Source organism: Rhagoletis pomonella, unplaced genomic scaffold, assembly GCF_013731165.1.
Source record: "Rhagoletis pomonella isolate Grant_MI unplaced genomic scaffold, Rhpom_1.0 Rhpom_scaffold_00007, whole genome shotgun sequence".
Lineage (NCBI taxonomy): Eukaryota > Metazoa > Arthropoda > Insecta > Diptera > Tephritidae > Rhagoletis > Rhagoletis pomonella.
The window spans coordinates 23,215,514-23,233,497 of record NW_023458561.1 but is presented as its reverse complement, the minus strand read 5'-3'; the positions used below and the strand labels follow the sequence as shown (position 1 = coordinate 23,233,497).

The 17,984-nt window shown below is 34.0% G+C and overlaps 1 protein-coding gene across 1 annotated transcript in view; it reads left to right on the top strand.

Moving 5' to 3' along the window:
- The window catches only part of LOC118743735 (myb-like protein Q), a 27,432-nt gene that overhangs the window by 7,995 nt on the left and 1,453 nt on the right, over nt 1–17,984 (top strand). The window contains exons 2-3 of the mRNA XM_036476498.1: nt 10,355–10,671; nt 13,367–13,439. Of these exons, the coding sequence (XP_036332391.1) occupies nt 10,355–10,671; nt 13,367–13,439 (390 nt within the window). The remainder of the gene's footprint in view (nt 1–10,354; nt 10,672–13,366; nt 13,440–17,984) is intronic.

The following is a 17,984-nucleotide window of genomic DNA, read 5'->3' as shown; positions in this document are numbered from 1 at the left end:
ATAGTAGACTCCAGTTATAAGATTATAAATTAAATTTCCAAAAGAAAGTGTGTACTTTACATATTTTCTAATTGCCTTCGAAAAGATATTAATTAACACCCACACTCAAAAAAGTAAACAATGCTTCATATATCGAATATTTTTTTGAAATCTTACTTCATAAAGCTCTTTAAATATATTGTATAAATGAGGTCATACGAGTTTTTGGAGAGGGTTACAACACAAAAATACATTAATGGCGCAGCGAAGCACGCCGGGTAATTGCTAGTTTTAGTTTAAAATAGTCGACCACATTTTTGCTATATTTTTTTTTTAGACATTGGTGCTTCAAATAAAAACTGTTTCATTTGGATGTACAGTGTTTTGGTATGCAGTTTTATAACCGATTCAATTTTAGTACAATAAAGTTTAAGTTACAAGTGGCTAGATTTTTTAAATTTTTTTTTTGTTGACGATGCTAGGCATTCTCTTCCACATAAAAAATTTTCGAGCCCGCTTTGTATGGAAAAAAATGCGTGAAACTGTCAGCAAAAAAAATCTTAAAATTCAGCGGTATTTTGTAGCCAATCGAAACTTACACTACAAAACTGCATGCCAAAAATTTTTCTAAAAATTCTGAACAAAGGGTTTGAAAATTTGGTGAAAATTTGACGAATTTTTATAATTTTTGTTCAAAGTTTAAAAATTAGATTTATATGGTGTTTGTTGTATAACAAGCTAGGCTTTTGCAACAAAAATATTAGATATAAAATAAACTAAAGAAACATAGCCAAAACTCTTCAAAGTATGAAGAGTCTATTATTTCTGCCGTCAGTGTAGCGACAAAAAAAATGATTTTTGATACTTTAAAATACTACCAGCAAATAGTAGCAGCCAGGTCATAGTACACTGGGCCACATGAACAACAACTAATCAACCGCTTTTTCTTGAAATTTCAGTCGTTTTACTTTAGTTTATTTGAATAAATGGAGTAAAAGATCTAAAACTTTAAGAAACAGCAATTGCTTGGTTTTCATTCATACCGCCCCATGTGTGTCGTTAAGATTTTTTAAACAAATTATCGTTACCTTAATTCACAAAAGTCCTAACCAACAATTTTTTTTTGTTTTACAGGAGAAACAAGAAGCTTAAAAAAATAGTATCAAAAGCAGGTAGAGTTTTTTAAAAAGTGGCATGTAACTCCTTTGTTTTTGGTACTAGCACTTTAAAATTTTTACGGAAGATGTATTTTAATATATCCTACCAGGATCTGTGAAAAAGCAGGTTCGAAAGGGGCTTTGTGAATTAAGGTGACGATGTGTATGTGTGTATAAACAAGAAAGACTTTCTGTGAAACACAACAATTTCTCCGTTTAAAATCATTTTCTGTGAGCAAAAAATTGCATCATATACACACACACCTACATATGTGGCTATGTAAGTGCATACATATGTACATAGTACAACTATGATTCTACAACTTCTTATCAGGAAAAATTTCTTTTAAGATGGATGTTACATTTCAAGCATTCCTTTTACGTAAATAAATCATTTGTGCACAGTAAGTTCAGCATTACACTCGAAACCATATACATACGTTCATACTAGATATGCAGAGAGGTTTTTTGATTCTATGTTTACGAGCAGCATGTAATTCTTTTTTGCAAAAAAAAAGAAACGATGATTTATTGGAAAATAAAAAACTTGTACGACATTTTCATTCTGCTTTGACTTCTGTTGAATTTTACAACCTATTACAACAAATATCAAATGGAATTATTTACATACAATACATCCATAACACTCATATATAGTAGACGATTTATTTCAATGAAAAATGCTCAATATAATAACAATACCAATACGCTTACAATGGGAATAACTTATCAAGTGAGTATCAACTCAATAAAACTCAGGAATTGTATATGCAGTTATATATAGGTAAATATGTATATATGTTTATGTATATACGTATATGTGAATGTTTATATGTATGTATGTATGCCTCTTTGTTAGAGTCATGGTCGCAGAACATTGCCATAAAGTCTCGTTTACATTCCTCTTATGATTTATGTACCTCCTCCACATCTGAAAGAATAAAACAAAGCGTTACACTAGCGCTAGATAGGATGGTAAATAACGTATGAATATATCAATAAACTTATTCAGACGCTTAAATTTGGCATCACTTCGTCGACTTTACACGTACTTTACGAATGTAACTTCAACCCAAGTGCGAGGAAAACTTTAACACTTCAAGCTTTAAAATAAACAAGTAAAGAAACCGTAATTTATTTACTCAGCGCACGTATTAAATATCGTTTTTTCGCCTTTCAGTAAACTGCATTATAAGCAAAAGTATTTTTCCCGTAAGTATATTTCAAACAGTTTCGATAACATGCAATGATATATTGAAATGTTTGAAGCAAGTTTGATGGAAATGGATAAGGCGGTTATCGATATACACCTATGTATGTAGTCATAAGTCGATAACTGAGTGGGATAGCGACCTATTCGAAAACGCCCTATCTCAGAAAACTTTTCAAGAACGCCTCAGTACAGAATTTTATTGAAGAACGTCCTATTTCAGCATTTTATTGAAAAACTCCCTGCTTCCGAATTTGGTTGAAAAACGCCCTATCTCAGAAAATGGTTCAAAAACGCCCTATCTAAAACGAAAATACATTCAACCGGTTGCTGAAATAAGGTATTTTTGAACCAAATTCTGAGATAGGGCGTTTTTCAATCAAATTCTGAAATAGGACGTTGTTGAAAAATTTTCGAACTGGCTGCCGAGATAGGTCGATCCTCTATTCAGCCATCGAAGTGGGTGGTGCCACGCCCATTTAAAAAAAAATTAATAATCTTTTTTATTGTTAAAAGAGTGTTGTAAGTAGTCGTATTTAGTTATTGAAATATCAGAATTTTCGTATTTCTGAAACTTACCGTTATGTGGTTAATAGCGACAATTTTTTTTCCGATTTCAAAAATATTCAACATATTGCTTTTCTTCGCCAAGGTTGATAAATGTGCCAAGTTTGGTAGAAATTAAAAAACCGGTTACCGAGATGCACATATGTAGTAGGCGTAAGTGGACGCTGTTACGCCCATTTTCCAAAAATTTTCCTAAGTATAATTTTCTGCTGAGAGCGCAATGTACCTGTAATTCGATTTTGAGTAAATAAGCTTAAATAGTGTGACGAATACTGCGGCAACTCGAAGCGCTCAACAAGAAAATGGCAGAATATTCGCGGAACGACGTAGAATATTCGACAGCGAGAGAATCAGAGAATGTACGTTAGACGCCAGAACGTTCTAGAGTTGTCATAAGTGCGAGCGCAGGTATATGAGGCAGCCTGCCACAGCGCACACCACTCAGTGCGAATCAGCAAGCTGTTCTTTAATTGCCTTATCAAGTATTGTTAATTGTTGTTATTGTATAAACACATATTGTTAAGTGTTTGTTGTACAATAAAGTTAATTGTACTGTAATTTGGTCATCGTGGCCATTTATTTAACAATCCAGCGATATGAACCTATGGATTTTTGGTAAATCCGTCAAGTAGTCAAGGATAATCGTAACAATAGTTAACAATTTATCGCAGTTTTCGTATTTCTGTAAATTACCGTTATATGGGAGGTGGGCGTGATTCAAAGGGTTTCTCAGTGAGGCTCTCACCAATGTTCGCCCCGAGTTTGATGGGGGTTGGTGAAGGGATAACACATTTCATCGTTAGTGGTGGTACCCCATTTAAAAAAAAAACGCATAACTGTCTTATTATATGAAAAAATTCAGATCCAATTCTTAAGGAATCAATGATGAAAATATTAAACGTTTAAGTCCTTTATTGTCGGCGGTCACTTACAAAAATGATGGGAATGATAAAAGATATTGCATTCCCCAAAATTTCTCATGTCTTCTTGCTTTGAAATTGCTATTTCCTAAAAAATAATTTCATAAATAAAACTACGGCCGTACAGCAAATTCCATACGTTATTATAAATACAAATACAATAAAAAAAACGCCGCTTTCCCACTTCACCACGACTATCCAGCATCACCATTAAAATGATTTATTTCCAAGTCATCGCTATTATTACCAAAAGCATTGCATTGATGCTTTCATTGTTTTAACCTTTTGCTTTGTGTGCGTTCTGCATTCCGCACATTTCCAAGCAGCCAACAATGACGACAATTCCTAAAGTGCCATTTTTTTTTCGCTCTGACATTTGTAGCCTATGAAACTAATAGAAGCATAAACAAAATAAAATATAAAAGCAAATATGAAAAGGGTTATAAGAGCGAATGCTGAGAAGGGCGAATAAAATATGTAAAGTATTACGAAATTTTGCTCGATATGCCCACGTGCTGAAAAACTGCCAAGCAGCCAGCACAGCAGTCAACCCATTCAGATAAAGTAAAAGATAAAAATCAACGCAAAAATTTTACAATAAAAAAAGTCGACCAAAAGTTGGCAAAGCATTAAAACAGATAGAAAGGATATAAAAAAGTTATACTTACTCAGCTGAATGCCAGTAAATTGTATAAAAATAAAATAAAATTGAAATATTTAGGCAAATTCTTTTTGAACGCTTTGTTACGTGACTTTCTTGCATTTGGTGTTCCCAAGTAGACAGACACATAAACATACCAAAACTTAGATATGTATGTGGTTCGTTGCCGGTATGCCGCTCTAAATGGCGTATTGATGCGGTTAGCTGACGGCGCGCGTTTGCATAGAAAGCAGGCACACAATTTTATTGCTTTATTTATTTTATGTTTATTATTTTATTGTGTTGGTTAGCGATTGAAATAGATCTGGGTGAGTATTGTTTATTTTATTTCTTTATCTGGGACAAAAGCGCGGCACGTAATTCATTTGCAGCTATTTCAGATTTGTTGTGAGTAAAAATACTGGTTTAAATGTTAACTTTAAGCGACAATACTTGATATCTTAGCTATGGACTCGTATTTTGGGTGAGTAATTAGGGTACGATTATAAAATGTATATGTTTGAAAAAAAGACATATCACGTCTAGGTTCCCGGCAAACCATTATTCTGAACTGTATAGGAATTTTAAAGGATTCGTAAAGATCTCCTCCGATTCTTTGCCGAATTTTCTTAAATTAAATAATTTTCGATTCTTTTACGAAATTCCGGAAGAAAATCGGTAAAGCAATGAATGCAATGCTGCTACAATGGGACAAATTTCTTGCTGAATTCTTTCAGAATTTTCTTTATGTTTCGTACAGAAACTTCTTTACGAGTTTGTGTCAATCACTTCATATAATTTTCTTTAAAGATTCATAAAAAAATCGTTACAGAAATGAGATGCTCCTAAAGATTTCGTTAAGATTGTGGGAACTTTGGTTTGCAGGGTAGTTACTCATACGCCATGACTTCGATGGTGAGCATTTCTGTTGGAACTACTTACATATCGTCACCTGAAATGCAAAATAACGCAAAATCGTCACTGAAATGGAAAAAGTCGTGACACATTTTATTTTGTCATAAAACGATGTGGGGAGTTGTAATTCGATGATGGATAGCAATCAAAAAGTGAATTTTGAATTATTTATAAGTTACGACTTTTTGCATTTCAATGACGATGTTGTTACGTTACTTTGCATTTCTGGTGACGATATTGGTTATGTGGGCAGAAATATTTTTGCTTATGTTAACAGATATGAAAATGCCGAAGGATTATATTCAAATCAAGCTGGCTCTTGAAAATGAAAAGCGTGGGGCGCATGCAATAGACCTGAATTGTATGTATCTGGGTATATGAAAATTTTAGGTCTATGTTATGTAGTTTGTCAATTAAATCTTTGCTTTGTATTGCATGTGCTCCTCGTTTTTCGTTTTCAATCTCATAAATTATTTATAATAACTTTTGCGAAAATTTCAAAATCAAAAGTTATCAAAACAAATTCTATGGATCTGAGAAATATTATTTTCTAATTTGTAGTCCATTTATAAAAGCATGGTATGTTAAACAGTTTTTTTATTTTAATTTTATTTTTATCATTTATACTTGCAACCATGCACTTTTAACATGGGCTGGCAGTACTTTAAGACCATAAGAATTGGCAAGCAACCTTCAATTCATTTTCTATGTACTGTAAAAAAAAAATCTGTGAAAACCTTAAGTCATTTGAAGTATGTTGAGTAACCGGTTTTTTTTTGGCATATTTAATTGTTAAAAACGCAAAAACAAGAACGCTGTTCAGCAGCCAGCCCTCCGAATCTCGATTTATATATTAACAAGCTAAGCTCACAAAAAATTTCAATGGATCTGAAGTGTGATGGGTTTTTTGGTCATGAGCTCTCCGTCTATTCTGCAAGTGGGCCTTATAGATTAAAAAATTTATTTTTACTTTGCCCTTGTACTGCCCCCTACTTGCTCCCTTGGCGAGCAGCTCACTTTCAGTAGCGTTGGGTTGATATGTATGATAGAAAGTATACACAATATTTAAATGCCTATTGGGTATTCCACTGTCACGGGTGAGACATCTGTACAAAATGTAATTTCTTTTTTTAAATTTAAGCACAAAATACTCAACAATTTTATATTTTGATAAATCTACACCCAATTAACTTCTTTCGGAAGCACAGTACTTCTTTTTTCGCTCTTGTACTTCGTAGTACAGTCAAATGTACTTCTTTGCAATATTTTGTACTTCAGGGGGCGGATTCTGTAACCAGTTAGCGACAATTTTCCGATCGCTATCGCACTTTCTAACGCGTGATATAAATTTTTTTGCACCGGGGACCGATGGAATCATGCCTGCGCAGCTGCAAAGGATGTCGTGCAATTGGTTGGGGGGGTGGAACGTTTGCACTCAGTGCAGAGTCAATAGGTGCACTCCGCAAGGTGGTGTTCTCTCTCCCCGGCTCTGTATTGCGGTTGTAAACGACCTTCCAAAGGAACTGGAAAAAGTGTGTTTGTCGGGTGATCGCCTATGTAGAGATGGGAGTTTTGGTTGAGCGACGATTTCTGTTCACCCCTATCTGGCTCAAGGTTACCGTAAACAGGTAACTAGGTGGGTGACAGGTAACATGATCAACAGAAATAAGGTCAATTCACACTATTTCGCATACTGGTGCGAAATAGAGTTAATTGGCATTATTACCTTTTCAAAAACGAAATAAAATCCATTGATATTATTGCCTTTTTAAACATTAAATTTGCGTAGCTTCGCGGCGGCCCAAGGAGCCCTTGTCTGGTGGAACTCACTAGAGAAGGCTACACTTGTAAAACAGGATTTAGCGGAGCATTAACCACACCTACACTGGCGTTTAACATACATATGTTGAATACTGCGCCTGCGGATATTGCAGACAGAATTGTCGCAGCACGACATGGTATTCATGCCGTGGGACAAGGAATTTCAACTGATCCTTTTGTATCAGCTGTCAAGAAGAAGATTGAGTTGAATCATCTCCACACTTTCTTTCAGACTGTCCACAGGTTCGGGAGGTTAATATGGAAGCATTTTGGCTGGCACTTCTAAACAAACACTGAGCTCTCAAAATTTCGTAATCGGCTCGCGGCGTTAACTTAGCCCAACCCAAGCTGTACTTCTTTAAGCTATGAAATAGTTGGTCACATTAGTAATGGGCGAGTCCGCGTTCTCCCCTCCTCCCCTGCGCCTACCACAACAAAGCTTATCAGCCCTGTAAAATCATCAGTAACTTCACTGTTGAATTATTCTTAACCAACTATGTGGAAACTAAAATGTAATTGTGGTAAACATTTGCAATGAATTTGTAACATTATGTAAAAAACACGAAACACAAACTCAAATAATTAAATATAACACCTTTTACCTTTTTTTGTCACGGGTGGGACAAGGGCAATACTGCTTACTAATAACTCATAAAATATATAAAGCACTCACACAATTTAATCTATAACACAATTTTATTAATAGCAGGCATTTTCTACTATATATTTTTCTTAGCAATTACTTTAATTATGAATCGAAAATTATTTGACAATACTTTCAACATAACTCACTATAAGCTCACCCAAAAAATTGAATTAGAACTTTATTTCCTAACGTAAAAAATTTAATTAAAATGAATTTAAACCTTTAAATTGTTATTTTTTGGTTTATTCAAGATTTTTACAAATGTCTTATCCAGACGTTTGTTAGTTTTATAAAAAAAAATAATAATTTTTGCACTAACGTTCATTTCTTCATGGAACCTCCCCGTCCTTGTGAATCTGTAATATTTTTTTTTTAATATTCCTAAAAGAAATATTCACTCGAAAAGGGCTACTTATCCTGGTATATATGGATATTTCCAATCTGGCGTTGCGTGACGCTCGTATGGCAAAATGTTAAAAAAAAAAATAAAAATTTAAAAATTAAAAAAGGGGTTTCTAGATTTGCAAAGCAATTAAATTTTCCCTTATTCAGTAAAAAAAATTACAACTGTTGGTAGTGGAGATTTTTTTATTAAGTTATAAATTTATTAATTTCAAGGACTTAAAATATTATTTAGTAAATACGCGCTGGCGTGACATTACAAAAAATAGAAGTGGATTTTTACTTGGGTTCAAGGCATATCAAACAGGTATTCGAGAAAAAAAAAAACATTTGCGTGTATTCTGTTATTGCTTCTGGTATCGAAACTGTCAAAAACTCCTCTAAATTTTGTCTTCTAAATCAAAGCGGTTATATGAAATAAAACAATGAATAAAAAATAAATAAAACTGAAATTGAAAAAAATAAAAATTGTTGCAAGTTTAGTAAATTTATTTGCTTCTCGGATCATTTATACATCTTTTGCAAGGCCCAGTAATCAGCGGTTGTGCTGCTGAGGTGGGCGAACGTTCCAAAACGTGCTATTCAATCGCTTGTTTTGTATGGAAAAAGGTTTCACATGGGACTACGTAGATTTTAACAATTTAGAATTTTTGTGAGAAAAATTAAAAATATTTGACACAAATAATAAAAAATGAAATCAGCTGCTCTACTGATACTACCTGTTCTTTGTTTAGGTTGTAAAATTGCAATACTTTGGGAATTGGGCAGACCATTTGTATAAAAGTTTTTGTAGTATTATTGGAAATGTTTAAGATTAATTTTCCAAGCTTTTAAATGTAGAAATCTTTTCTGCTTTATGTTTAATCAACTGAATTATCTGACATGACGTTACCTAGCGTTACGTTACGAAAATTTCCATTGAAAAAGTTTTGTTATTATTGTTCTTGAAAGAATTTTATATGTAAACAAACATGCATTTAATGTAGAATATACTTTTTATTTTGACATCCGGGCCACAAGCGGTTCCATTTTTGGCTAATCTGTGCTTAATTATGTGAAAAATCAGAGCATAAATAGGGTTTTTCAAAATATGTATCTCGATACTGGCGCCACCTAAAGAGAAGCAAGAATATTTATGCTTACGTAACCAGTAATTATTATGAAAAACGGCCAAATCGGCCTATAAATTAGTTAAATATAAGAGTCTTAATTTTTTTTACGTGGTAGACTTTTCGCTGGAATCGCCCATATGGTTTAGTGGAAAATTTGTTGACTGCACTACTTCTGAAATTAATGAAAATTTTTACATTACCACTAAACTCATTAGATTTAGTGAAAAAAATTCAAATACCACTAAAGGCATTAGTATGCTACGCCCATGTCTGCCCATAATACACTGAAAAACTTGGGTGGTGATATTTTTTTTTTTTAATTTTTAAAAAGAAACCATTTTTTGTAAAGATCATAAGACCAGCATAGCCATTTTGAATCTAGATATGTACTACGGTTTTATTTTTTTAAGTTAGAACTTTTTTTTAGCTTAAAAATGTGATTTTAATGCTGAGAAAATGCGTGACTCTCTTCATTCAAAACCGGATGGATGGATTTACTTGAAACATTTGGAATATTTACTAAAGTTTTGTAGTGCTGCCATCTATTTAAAAAGTTATTTGGAATTTCGACGTCTTAACGCCATGCGGGTTCACTATTTAGTTAACTTTTCGTAGGTAAGAGTTACCTAAAAGAAATAAAATTAACTCAGTTCGGTATATATGCCGATATTTTTCGGGCATCGATACTTTCTTTCGATACTACTTCCAAGTGAAGGTATCGAAACCTGCATGGTGTCGTTTCATCGCTCCATACCAAGTTCTAGTACTCTTTCAGAAATATTTCCAGATATATGCAATATGAAAATTCAACAAACAAAATCGGTAGAACCATTTCTGTAGCCTTGCGAACAGGAAAAAATCCTTTCAAAATAAATATGCATATCTATATAGTATAAAATACAAATTCATACAGAGCTACAACTTACATATGTACATACATATATTCAAACCCTCCATAAATTATTTTCTTTCTTTTCCATTCCAGCTATTGCAGCACCTTTCGAGTATTTCGATGATCACGACCAACTCTCCTATGACTTGGATACCGAACAGTCAAAAGCTAAATATGATACACGTTTGCTGTCTGAGCAAATGCTGAAGTCGGAGAAATCCACCGAACGTTATGAAAGTGCTGACAGCCACAGTGCTGGTGGTGGGGGAATTGGAGAGAACGTTGTTGCCAATTCGGAACTAGATGACGACACTGAGACGGAAGCCGATGCGGACGTAGATGATTTGCAACCGCATGAACGTGCGGCATCATGTCACAACAATGGCCACAAATATACACACGGTCAAAAGGTAAGCCACACCAAAGCACACAAGTCCTAACTAAAGCAAACAATTACTTGAAATAGCAGTTTAGCATAGCCTTTCGGAAATTAAGGAAGAAAGAAATTTAAATAAAAGTAGAGCAAGAAGAATTATTTTATTATATACTTATAATAACATGCGTTATGTGGTGGCTAGATCAAATGTTTTATAGTCAATTAAGTTAGCCCTAAGTAGCACACGGATGTACAGATTGGCGCAAATACATGAATTTTGGTACAAATCTTATTAGGTTGTACTTGATGCGTCAGTAGAAGAAAAAATTCCTTACACCGTTTCGCTCCATGAACCTAAGCCATATTTTAATTTGAGATAATTTGAAGTTTCCTGGATGCAAACTGCAGTTGCGAGACACAATTTTCCTTACAGGGTATGCCGGTTAAGTAAAAGGAAAGGAAAATCAGAATACACACGTGTGCAGAGCAGCTCTTCACGTTTGACATGTTTTTGTGGCATATGTTAGCCTGCGAATAGTGACCCCATAATTCATCGTCTTGACTTCTCTAATCCCATACTCCCAAATGTACACAGAAAAACTCAGGTTCGTGACATTCTAATGTACGTGCATTCATATGTGTGTAGTACATACATACGTACTGTGGTCAGAGCAATGCGGCTGTCACCACCACCACTTTCGGTGCTTAACTTCCCAGCGGCACTTGACTTGCTGAATCACTGATTCGTCGCCACCAGGTTTGGTGAGTGTGTTCTACGCAGTTTCAGGTGGAAAAAATAGATGCTACCTTTGGCAGTTGACATATTTTAACGGCACATATACAGCTATGGTCAAAGATTTAGCATCAAAATAAACATGTATGAAATCCGTGTGGGCATACATATTTATCATTATACATACATAAGCGCATAACTTCATATACTATAAACAGTGTTGCCGTTTTGATCCATATACTTTAAGAAGATACTTTATTTTTTTGCTCATTTCGCGAGATACTTCAAATTTTCGTGTAGTACAAATTTTGATGCATGTTAAAGAGAAAATATTAATGTTAGTATGCAGTGGCAGCTTTTAAAATTTGATCGAAGATATTCAAGCGTTTTGGAGCCAAATAACTATGTATAAAGAGCTGACTTCATTAATTTTTAATTTTCTTTATTTGCCTCATAAGTAGCTCTGCTGCTGCAGAGAGTATATTTTCAGATTTAAAATTGATCCACTATGAATAGAGAAATAGAATTTCATTACAAACTATTGAGAATATGATGAAGCGTATTCATAGTAAAAATAAAGTCGACACTGAAGGCAGTCTCAGCTTTTTGGCATAATTTCCAAGAGTTTAACGTGGAATGTATCACATAATTTGATAATTAACGTAAATGATCGACAGTTCATAGTTTTAAGTATGTGCATATATATGTGAATTCAAGTTTCTATAAAATCTATACATAATATATTTGTTCGTCTCTATACAAGATTAAAAATAAGCATCCCTTTTTTTTAGATTGTCACAGTATGTAAAATATTTTTCTTTATGCACACACATATGTAGGTGTGTGAACGCGAATTACATGAATTTTCGGTTATTGATAATAATAAAAAGCAAAGATATTGAACCAAATAGCATTTGTTTTAGTTTTTTCTAACTTGATACTTTGATACTTAAATAAAAATTTTGTGATACATTTGATCCATTTTTTGTTTCTTTTACGATACATTTTTTCATGACGTCGCGGCAACACTTACTATAAATATACATAGATAAGTACGCATATGGGCAAATCTAAAAAACAGGTACACTTTCATAACAAAACGCACCGTGTATACCGCCTATTAAAAACTACATACAAAATTCGTATGCTTTTAATATTTTTTTGAATAAAAACATCTACATACATATAACTCAAAATTTATGCAACAAATTGATTAAAAATTTTTTTGAGGCTTCAAATATACGTCTATGAATTATATCTAAAAGCTTGATATATTTTACAACAATGAAAATTAAGCTAAATAACACAAAGGTTACCTGTTTTTTTGATTTGCCCATATACAAATTTGGGTTCGAGTTTTCTTTTTCATAAACAAAAAGTCAAAAAAAAGTAATTTTAAATTACCTACAGAGAGATACAAAAACCAGAAACTATATTAACAAATTATATACACGATGACAATCATAACACAAATAATTTGCAACAAACACTTCATTTTGACAAACAGCAAAATTCGCCTCGAAATCAACTACTCCGGTAACACCACCTTGTATGAATTCGCCTTGAAGATGTATTTAATAATGAGAAAAAATTCGTTAATTTTTTAACTTAATGGAATGCTCTTTTTCCGCTTTGAATTGCAAAATGAATTAAAGAAGTAGAGAAAAACAGGGCCTAATATTTTAGAGGTAAGAAGAAATTGGCTCGACTGCAAAAATACGTAGTATTTTCGTATAAACTTTAACACATTTAAACGGTGTCAAGCCAGGGCTCAACCACCATTCGATGACAATTCAAAAGGATATTAATGAATAAAGTCAGGCATTTGTTTTAATTCGATTCGTTTTCATTTGGTCTAATCCTTTTGGGAACACTCTTTGACCCGAATTGCAAGTTGTGAAACTGTTTTGCCAATATTCACGTTACGCTGTTTGTAATAGCGCCAACCAGATTTATTATGATTGATAACTTATATGAAAATTTTAATGTATTGCAGGTGCCACGAATTGATCCATGTGAAGTGTGCCTCTGCATGGATGGCGAAATATTTTGCTGGTGGGAATTATGCGGTAAGTGTAAATGAAAAACTCAAACTCTAAACTTTAGCAAAAATGTTGCATCAATACGAAATATAAATAATGTATTTACACTGATAATTTTAAAACAAATGAAATTCTAAAAAAAAACAAGTCTGTTTACGCGATGGCCGCAAAAAATTCAGACCTGGATACCTCAGCATTACATGTCAACTAACTTCCCCGTCGGAATTTCAATTACTTTGAAAGCAATTTAACAAGTACTTTTTTACCAACCATACGTAGTTTGAATTCTTCCTTTTTTCTTGTAAGCAACTAACGTTATTAACAAGGCGATGTCCTAAAACCAAGTTAATTATCCGACGCTGCATATGTTCCAACTACTTTAAAATTCATAAACTGCACAAATAGTTTGCTTCCAACTACTTTGTCAATTGACTAATTTCTGAGACAAGTCAGTTATTTCCGACAGGTGTATAACTAACTTCTTTTGGACATGAAATGTCAATAAAAAACATTTTGTTGCTTTTATTTTCTATTTTTTTTTTTGCATTCTTATTTATTTAATTTACATTCAAACAAATGGTTCACTTAGCAATGAACAATGCGAACTTGACGCAAAAAGTTTGAATGGAAAACTTATCGTAAAGAAAATACATTTCATTTCAAACATTCGCGACGGGAGCGTCAAGTCTGACAAAGTTAATTTTTCTTTTACTACTATTATTATTTTTTCATTTTAATATTAATATGGAATTCATTTTTACGTTGCATACATACATACATACATTTTTGATTGAGTGATTTTTATTATTCTGAAGTTTTCTTTTATCTTTTTTTCCTTGATTTGCCATGCGAAAGCAATGAAGTGGCTAAGCGGATCATAGACGCTTCATTGGACAAAGTCGCTCTCTAAAGCAACCTATTTTTGGCAATCAGCACATTAGGCAACACATGCTGTTGGATTTCTTCAAAAACCTGTCCCACTCCATTTTTAAGAGGCTGAATTGAGTGCAAAAGACAATTAATGGAAAGTAAAAATGGCACAAAACGCATGACGAAGTTTTATTTAAGTCGTAGGGAAAAAGCTTATAAACTTGTTACTTAGAAAATCTCTTAAGCCCAAACAACGTATCTTTCAAATGTAGGCCCAACGGTTAATTAATACAGGTCAGTCCTAGGCGGCTACTCTGTAATGCGATACGAAAAAAAAATGTGATGCGATAGGCAATCGCACAGAATACCTCTTCTGCGATGGAGAGCCCAAGTAGAGAAGGACTCGGCTTCACTTGTCATATCCAATTGATGTCAGTTGGCACAGACGAGAAACGACTGGCGTGCTTTGTTAAACTCGGTTAAAATTGCTTGGGCGTTGTTGCAGCGTCAAACAGGAAGAAGAAGCCCGACTTACGAGGCACAATTAGTTTTTTGATGAAGCACTTAAGCCTTTCTCACACTCACACACATATCTCAATATCTACAAAAAATTGTAGGATCACCAGTGAAGGAAAACTCAAATACATACATACATATATACTTTAATTATATACCAAAATATAGCAATTAATTTCTTCTATTCAACAATTTTTATTGAGCTCGAGGCCGATTTCAAAAGAAAATCAATTGTGGACAAGCAATAACAATTTGTATTTTTGTGAAAAAGTTGTAGAAGTGATAGCTATTTCGGAAATCACCACATTTCCTCATCAGACTTCTTTCAGTAGGATTCCAACCGACGATCCCACTGACTCAGCCAGTTGCCTACGCACTGTGCTAAGTTCGGCTTACGAATTCTTGTTGCTTTTTCCACTATTTCATTTCGTTAAGCCAACTACAATGAAGCGCAGCTATTCCAGTGCTATTTAAACTTGATTATGTGGTTGTTGGTTTTGTTGGTTTTTGTTAATAATTGTATTATTAGAATGTTTAACTTTTAGGTGTGCTCGTCCTTGGATCGTCGGTTCGAATCCTACTGAAAGAAGTCTGATGAGGAAATGTGGCGATTTCCGAAATAGCTATCACTTCTACCATTTCTTCAAATTATTGTTGCTTTTTCACAATAAGCTTTTTATTAAAAACGGCCTCAAGCTCAATAAAAATTGTTGAATAGAAGAAGAAAAATTTTAAATGCGTTAGTCGCATGAAATACCCTACTATATTATCTGCCTTCTTCTCTCGCACAGTAAAACATATACTCTAGTGAAGAGTTAGAAAGTGGGGGAAAAGAACAAAATTTATAAAAAAAAAGAGAAAAACAGCGACTTAAAAATGTTTTGACATTTAAACCGGTTCAGAGGCTTTTAACTCGGATTTCAAATGCAGATTGCGGCGACATGCTAAAATGTCGCGGTGCTTGTTAAGTGTGCGTTTATACGTCCGTATCAAAATTAATCGATTTAAGTTCACACGAATTAATGCATCGTATAAACACCGTAAATAAAACTTTTTATGCACGCAGCAGCCCAAAGAAAAGCAGAAACCGCTAAACATTTTTTCACGGAACTTATCTTTGTATGAACAAAATAAAAAAGTCCTAGCTAATTTTAACTTTGCACTTTATTATACTGAAATTGCTGGTCTACAAAACTGCAATATCAAGTTCTTTCTGAAAAATCGAATTAAAAAGCTCGCAATTGTTAGGATATTTAGTCGAACTTTCTTAACTTTTGTACAAAGATTGAAGTTTGGACATACATGGTTTTTGACAGATAACGAGATAAGCTTTTATAAAAAAAAATAATAAAAACTAGCAGATCCGGCGAACTTCGTCCCACCCAAAATTAATATTTTTATTGAAACATTTTGGTCAAAGATTTTCACCAACAATTCACGGTCACGATTTTTATATTATGTTTTCGTGGTCGGAAGGCATACTTCCAAGGCAGTCTTAAATAACCCAACGAAAGTGTAATGTCCGCGAAGAAGTTCTTGGAATTTCCCCCAATGATCTGGCGTTCCACATCACAGTTAATCGTACAGCGAAATAAATTTGAAGAATTTTTTCCTCTCACACCCTGGCGGCAACAATGATCCAGCTAGATGGCGAATAACTCTTTGAAACAGTATAAGTATAACTCGTGGCAATTTCAAAATGGCTGGCATGGCTACATAGACTTATTTCAGACGAAATACATTAAATGCATCACAAATACGAAGTTTTAGTAGTAACTCGACTCTGAGCTACTTGGCGGGTGAATTTCTTAACCCTACCTGGTAGGTCAAATTGTCAACTGAAACTATCCAGAGACTCCCTCAAAAACACACAACGCCCCATTTTCAAATAGTCGCACTTGTCTCCATGAGTATGCCATTGCTTTCATATATCTCCATACCATGTTAGAGTCTTCAGCCTCCATCCTTGGAAATTCTGCAGTAGGTGTAGGAAATTTCAAAAAAAAAACGCTACAGCCATTATCGAGCTTTGCGAACAGAAAAAAACGGCTTTCAAAAAAAAACAAATAGAATAAATAACTTCTCATAAAAATGCAATCGCCGTTCGGAGTCGGCGTAAAACTCTCTTGTGCAACAACATCAAGGCGCACACCTATGCCGACTTCGAACGGTAATTGTATTTTTATGCTGTATTTCATGGCAGAAATACACTCGGAGGTCTTGCCATTTCCTGTCGCGGTGGACCGTTGTTAAGAAAACACCTTTATTCCATATTATTGGCGATGTTGCTTTGATAAGGGCTTGAACCCAGACGCCGCCGAGTGGATGTATATGGTTTTACCTTTAGCAAAACCAAATCATCCAAGACAGTAATTTTAAAAGGACATATTTTATTCTGACGACAGGATATATCCTATCAAAATTTGTGAAAAATGCAGTTTCGAAAACGGGTTTCTTAGGGCCTTTGTGAATTAAGGTAACGATTTTATGCTGTAGATGGTCCCATATTCGAATTCCGTCAGACATACAACCAAATTACAATAAATGGTATAAAAATTCGGCCATCTGGCAATTTTTCGTAAGGTCTGTAAATCAGTTTGATTATTGTTGAGTACGTTAAAGAAATTTTAAAAATAGATGCGGGCCATACTGGAAATAAGAGTGTAAAAGTTTTTCGAATTTTACATCAATACCGGTAATTTCTTCGAAAAGACTCGTGAATACTTTAATGTTGGGCGAAAAAATCTACATTTCTTGTTTAAGATTTTTCTTCTAGCGTCATTATTTTGCATGTTACGTCGAAGTTCAGACACGACGTAACAACTCAACTCGAAGCTTGTAGGGAAGAGAGCGACGAGGAAAGGGGACGGGTACCAAGTTGTTCGTACTCGGGCAACACGCTTTGTGCTCTCGTTCGTCTGAGTAATTCAAGTTGGATGTTCACAGCCAGTGTTGCCAGGTCTTCGGCATGAGAAAACGTCCCTCTTGGTCTGAAAAAACGTCATTTCCTACCCAAAAACGTCATTTTTAAATGAATGTACAAAAAATTGTTCTTATTAAACTTTTATTGTATACAAAGATACATATCGAACCCTAACCGCCAAAATAACGTAAGCGTCATTTTTTTCAAAATTTTCTCTTTGATGCAGAAATGCATCTAGATGCTCTAGGAATATTTCTGCATAA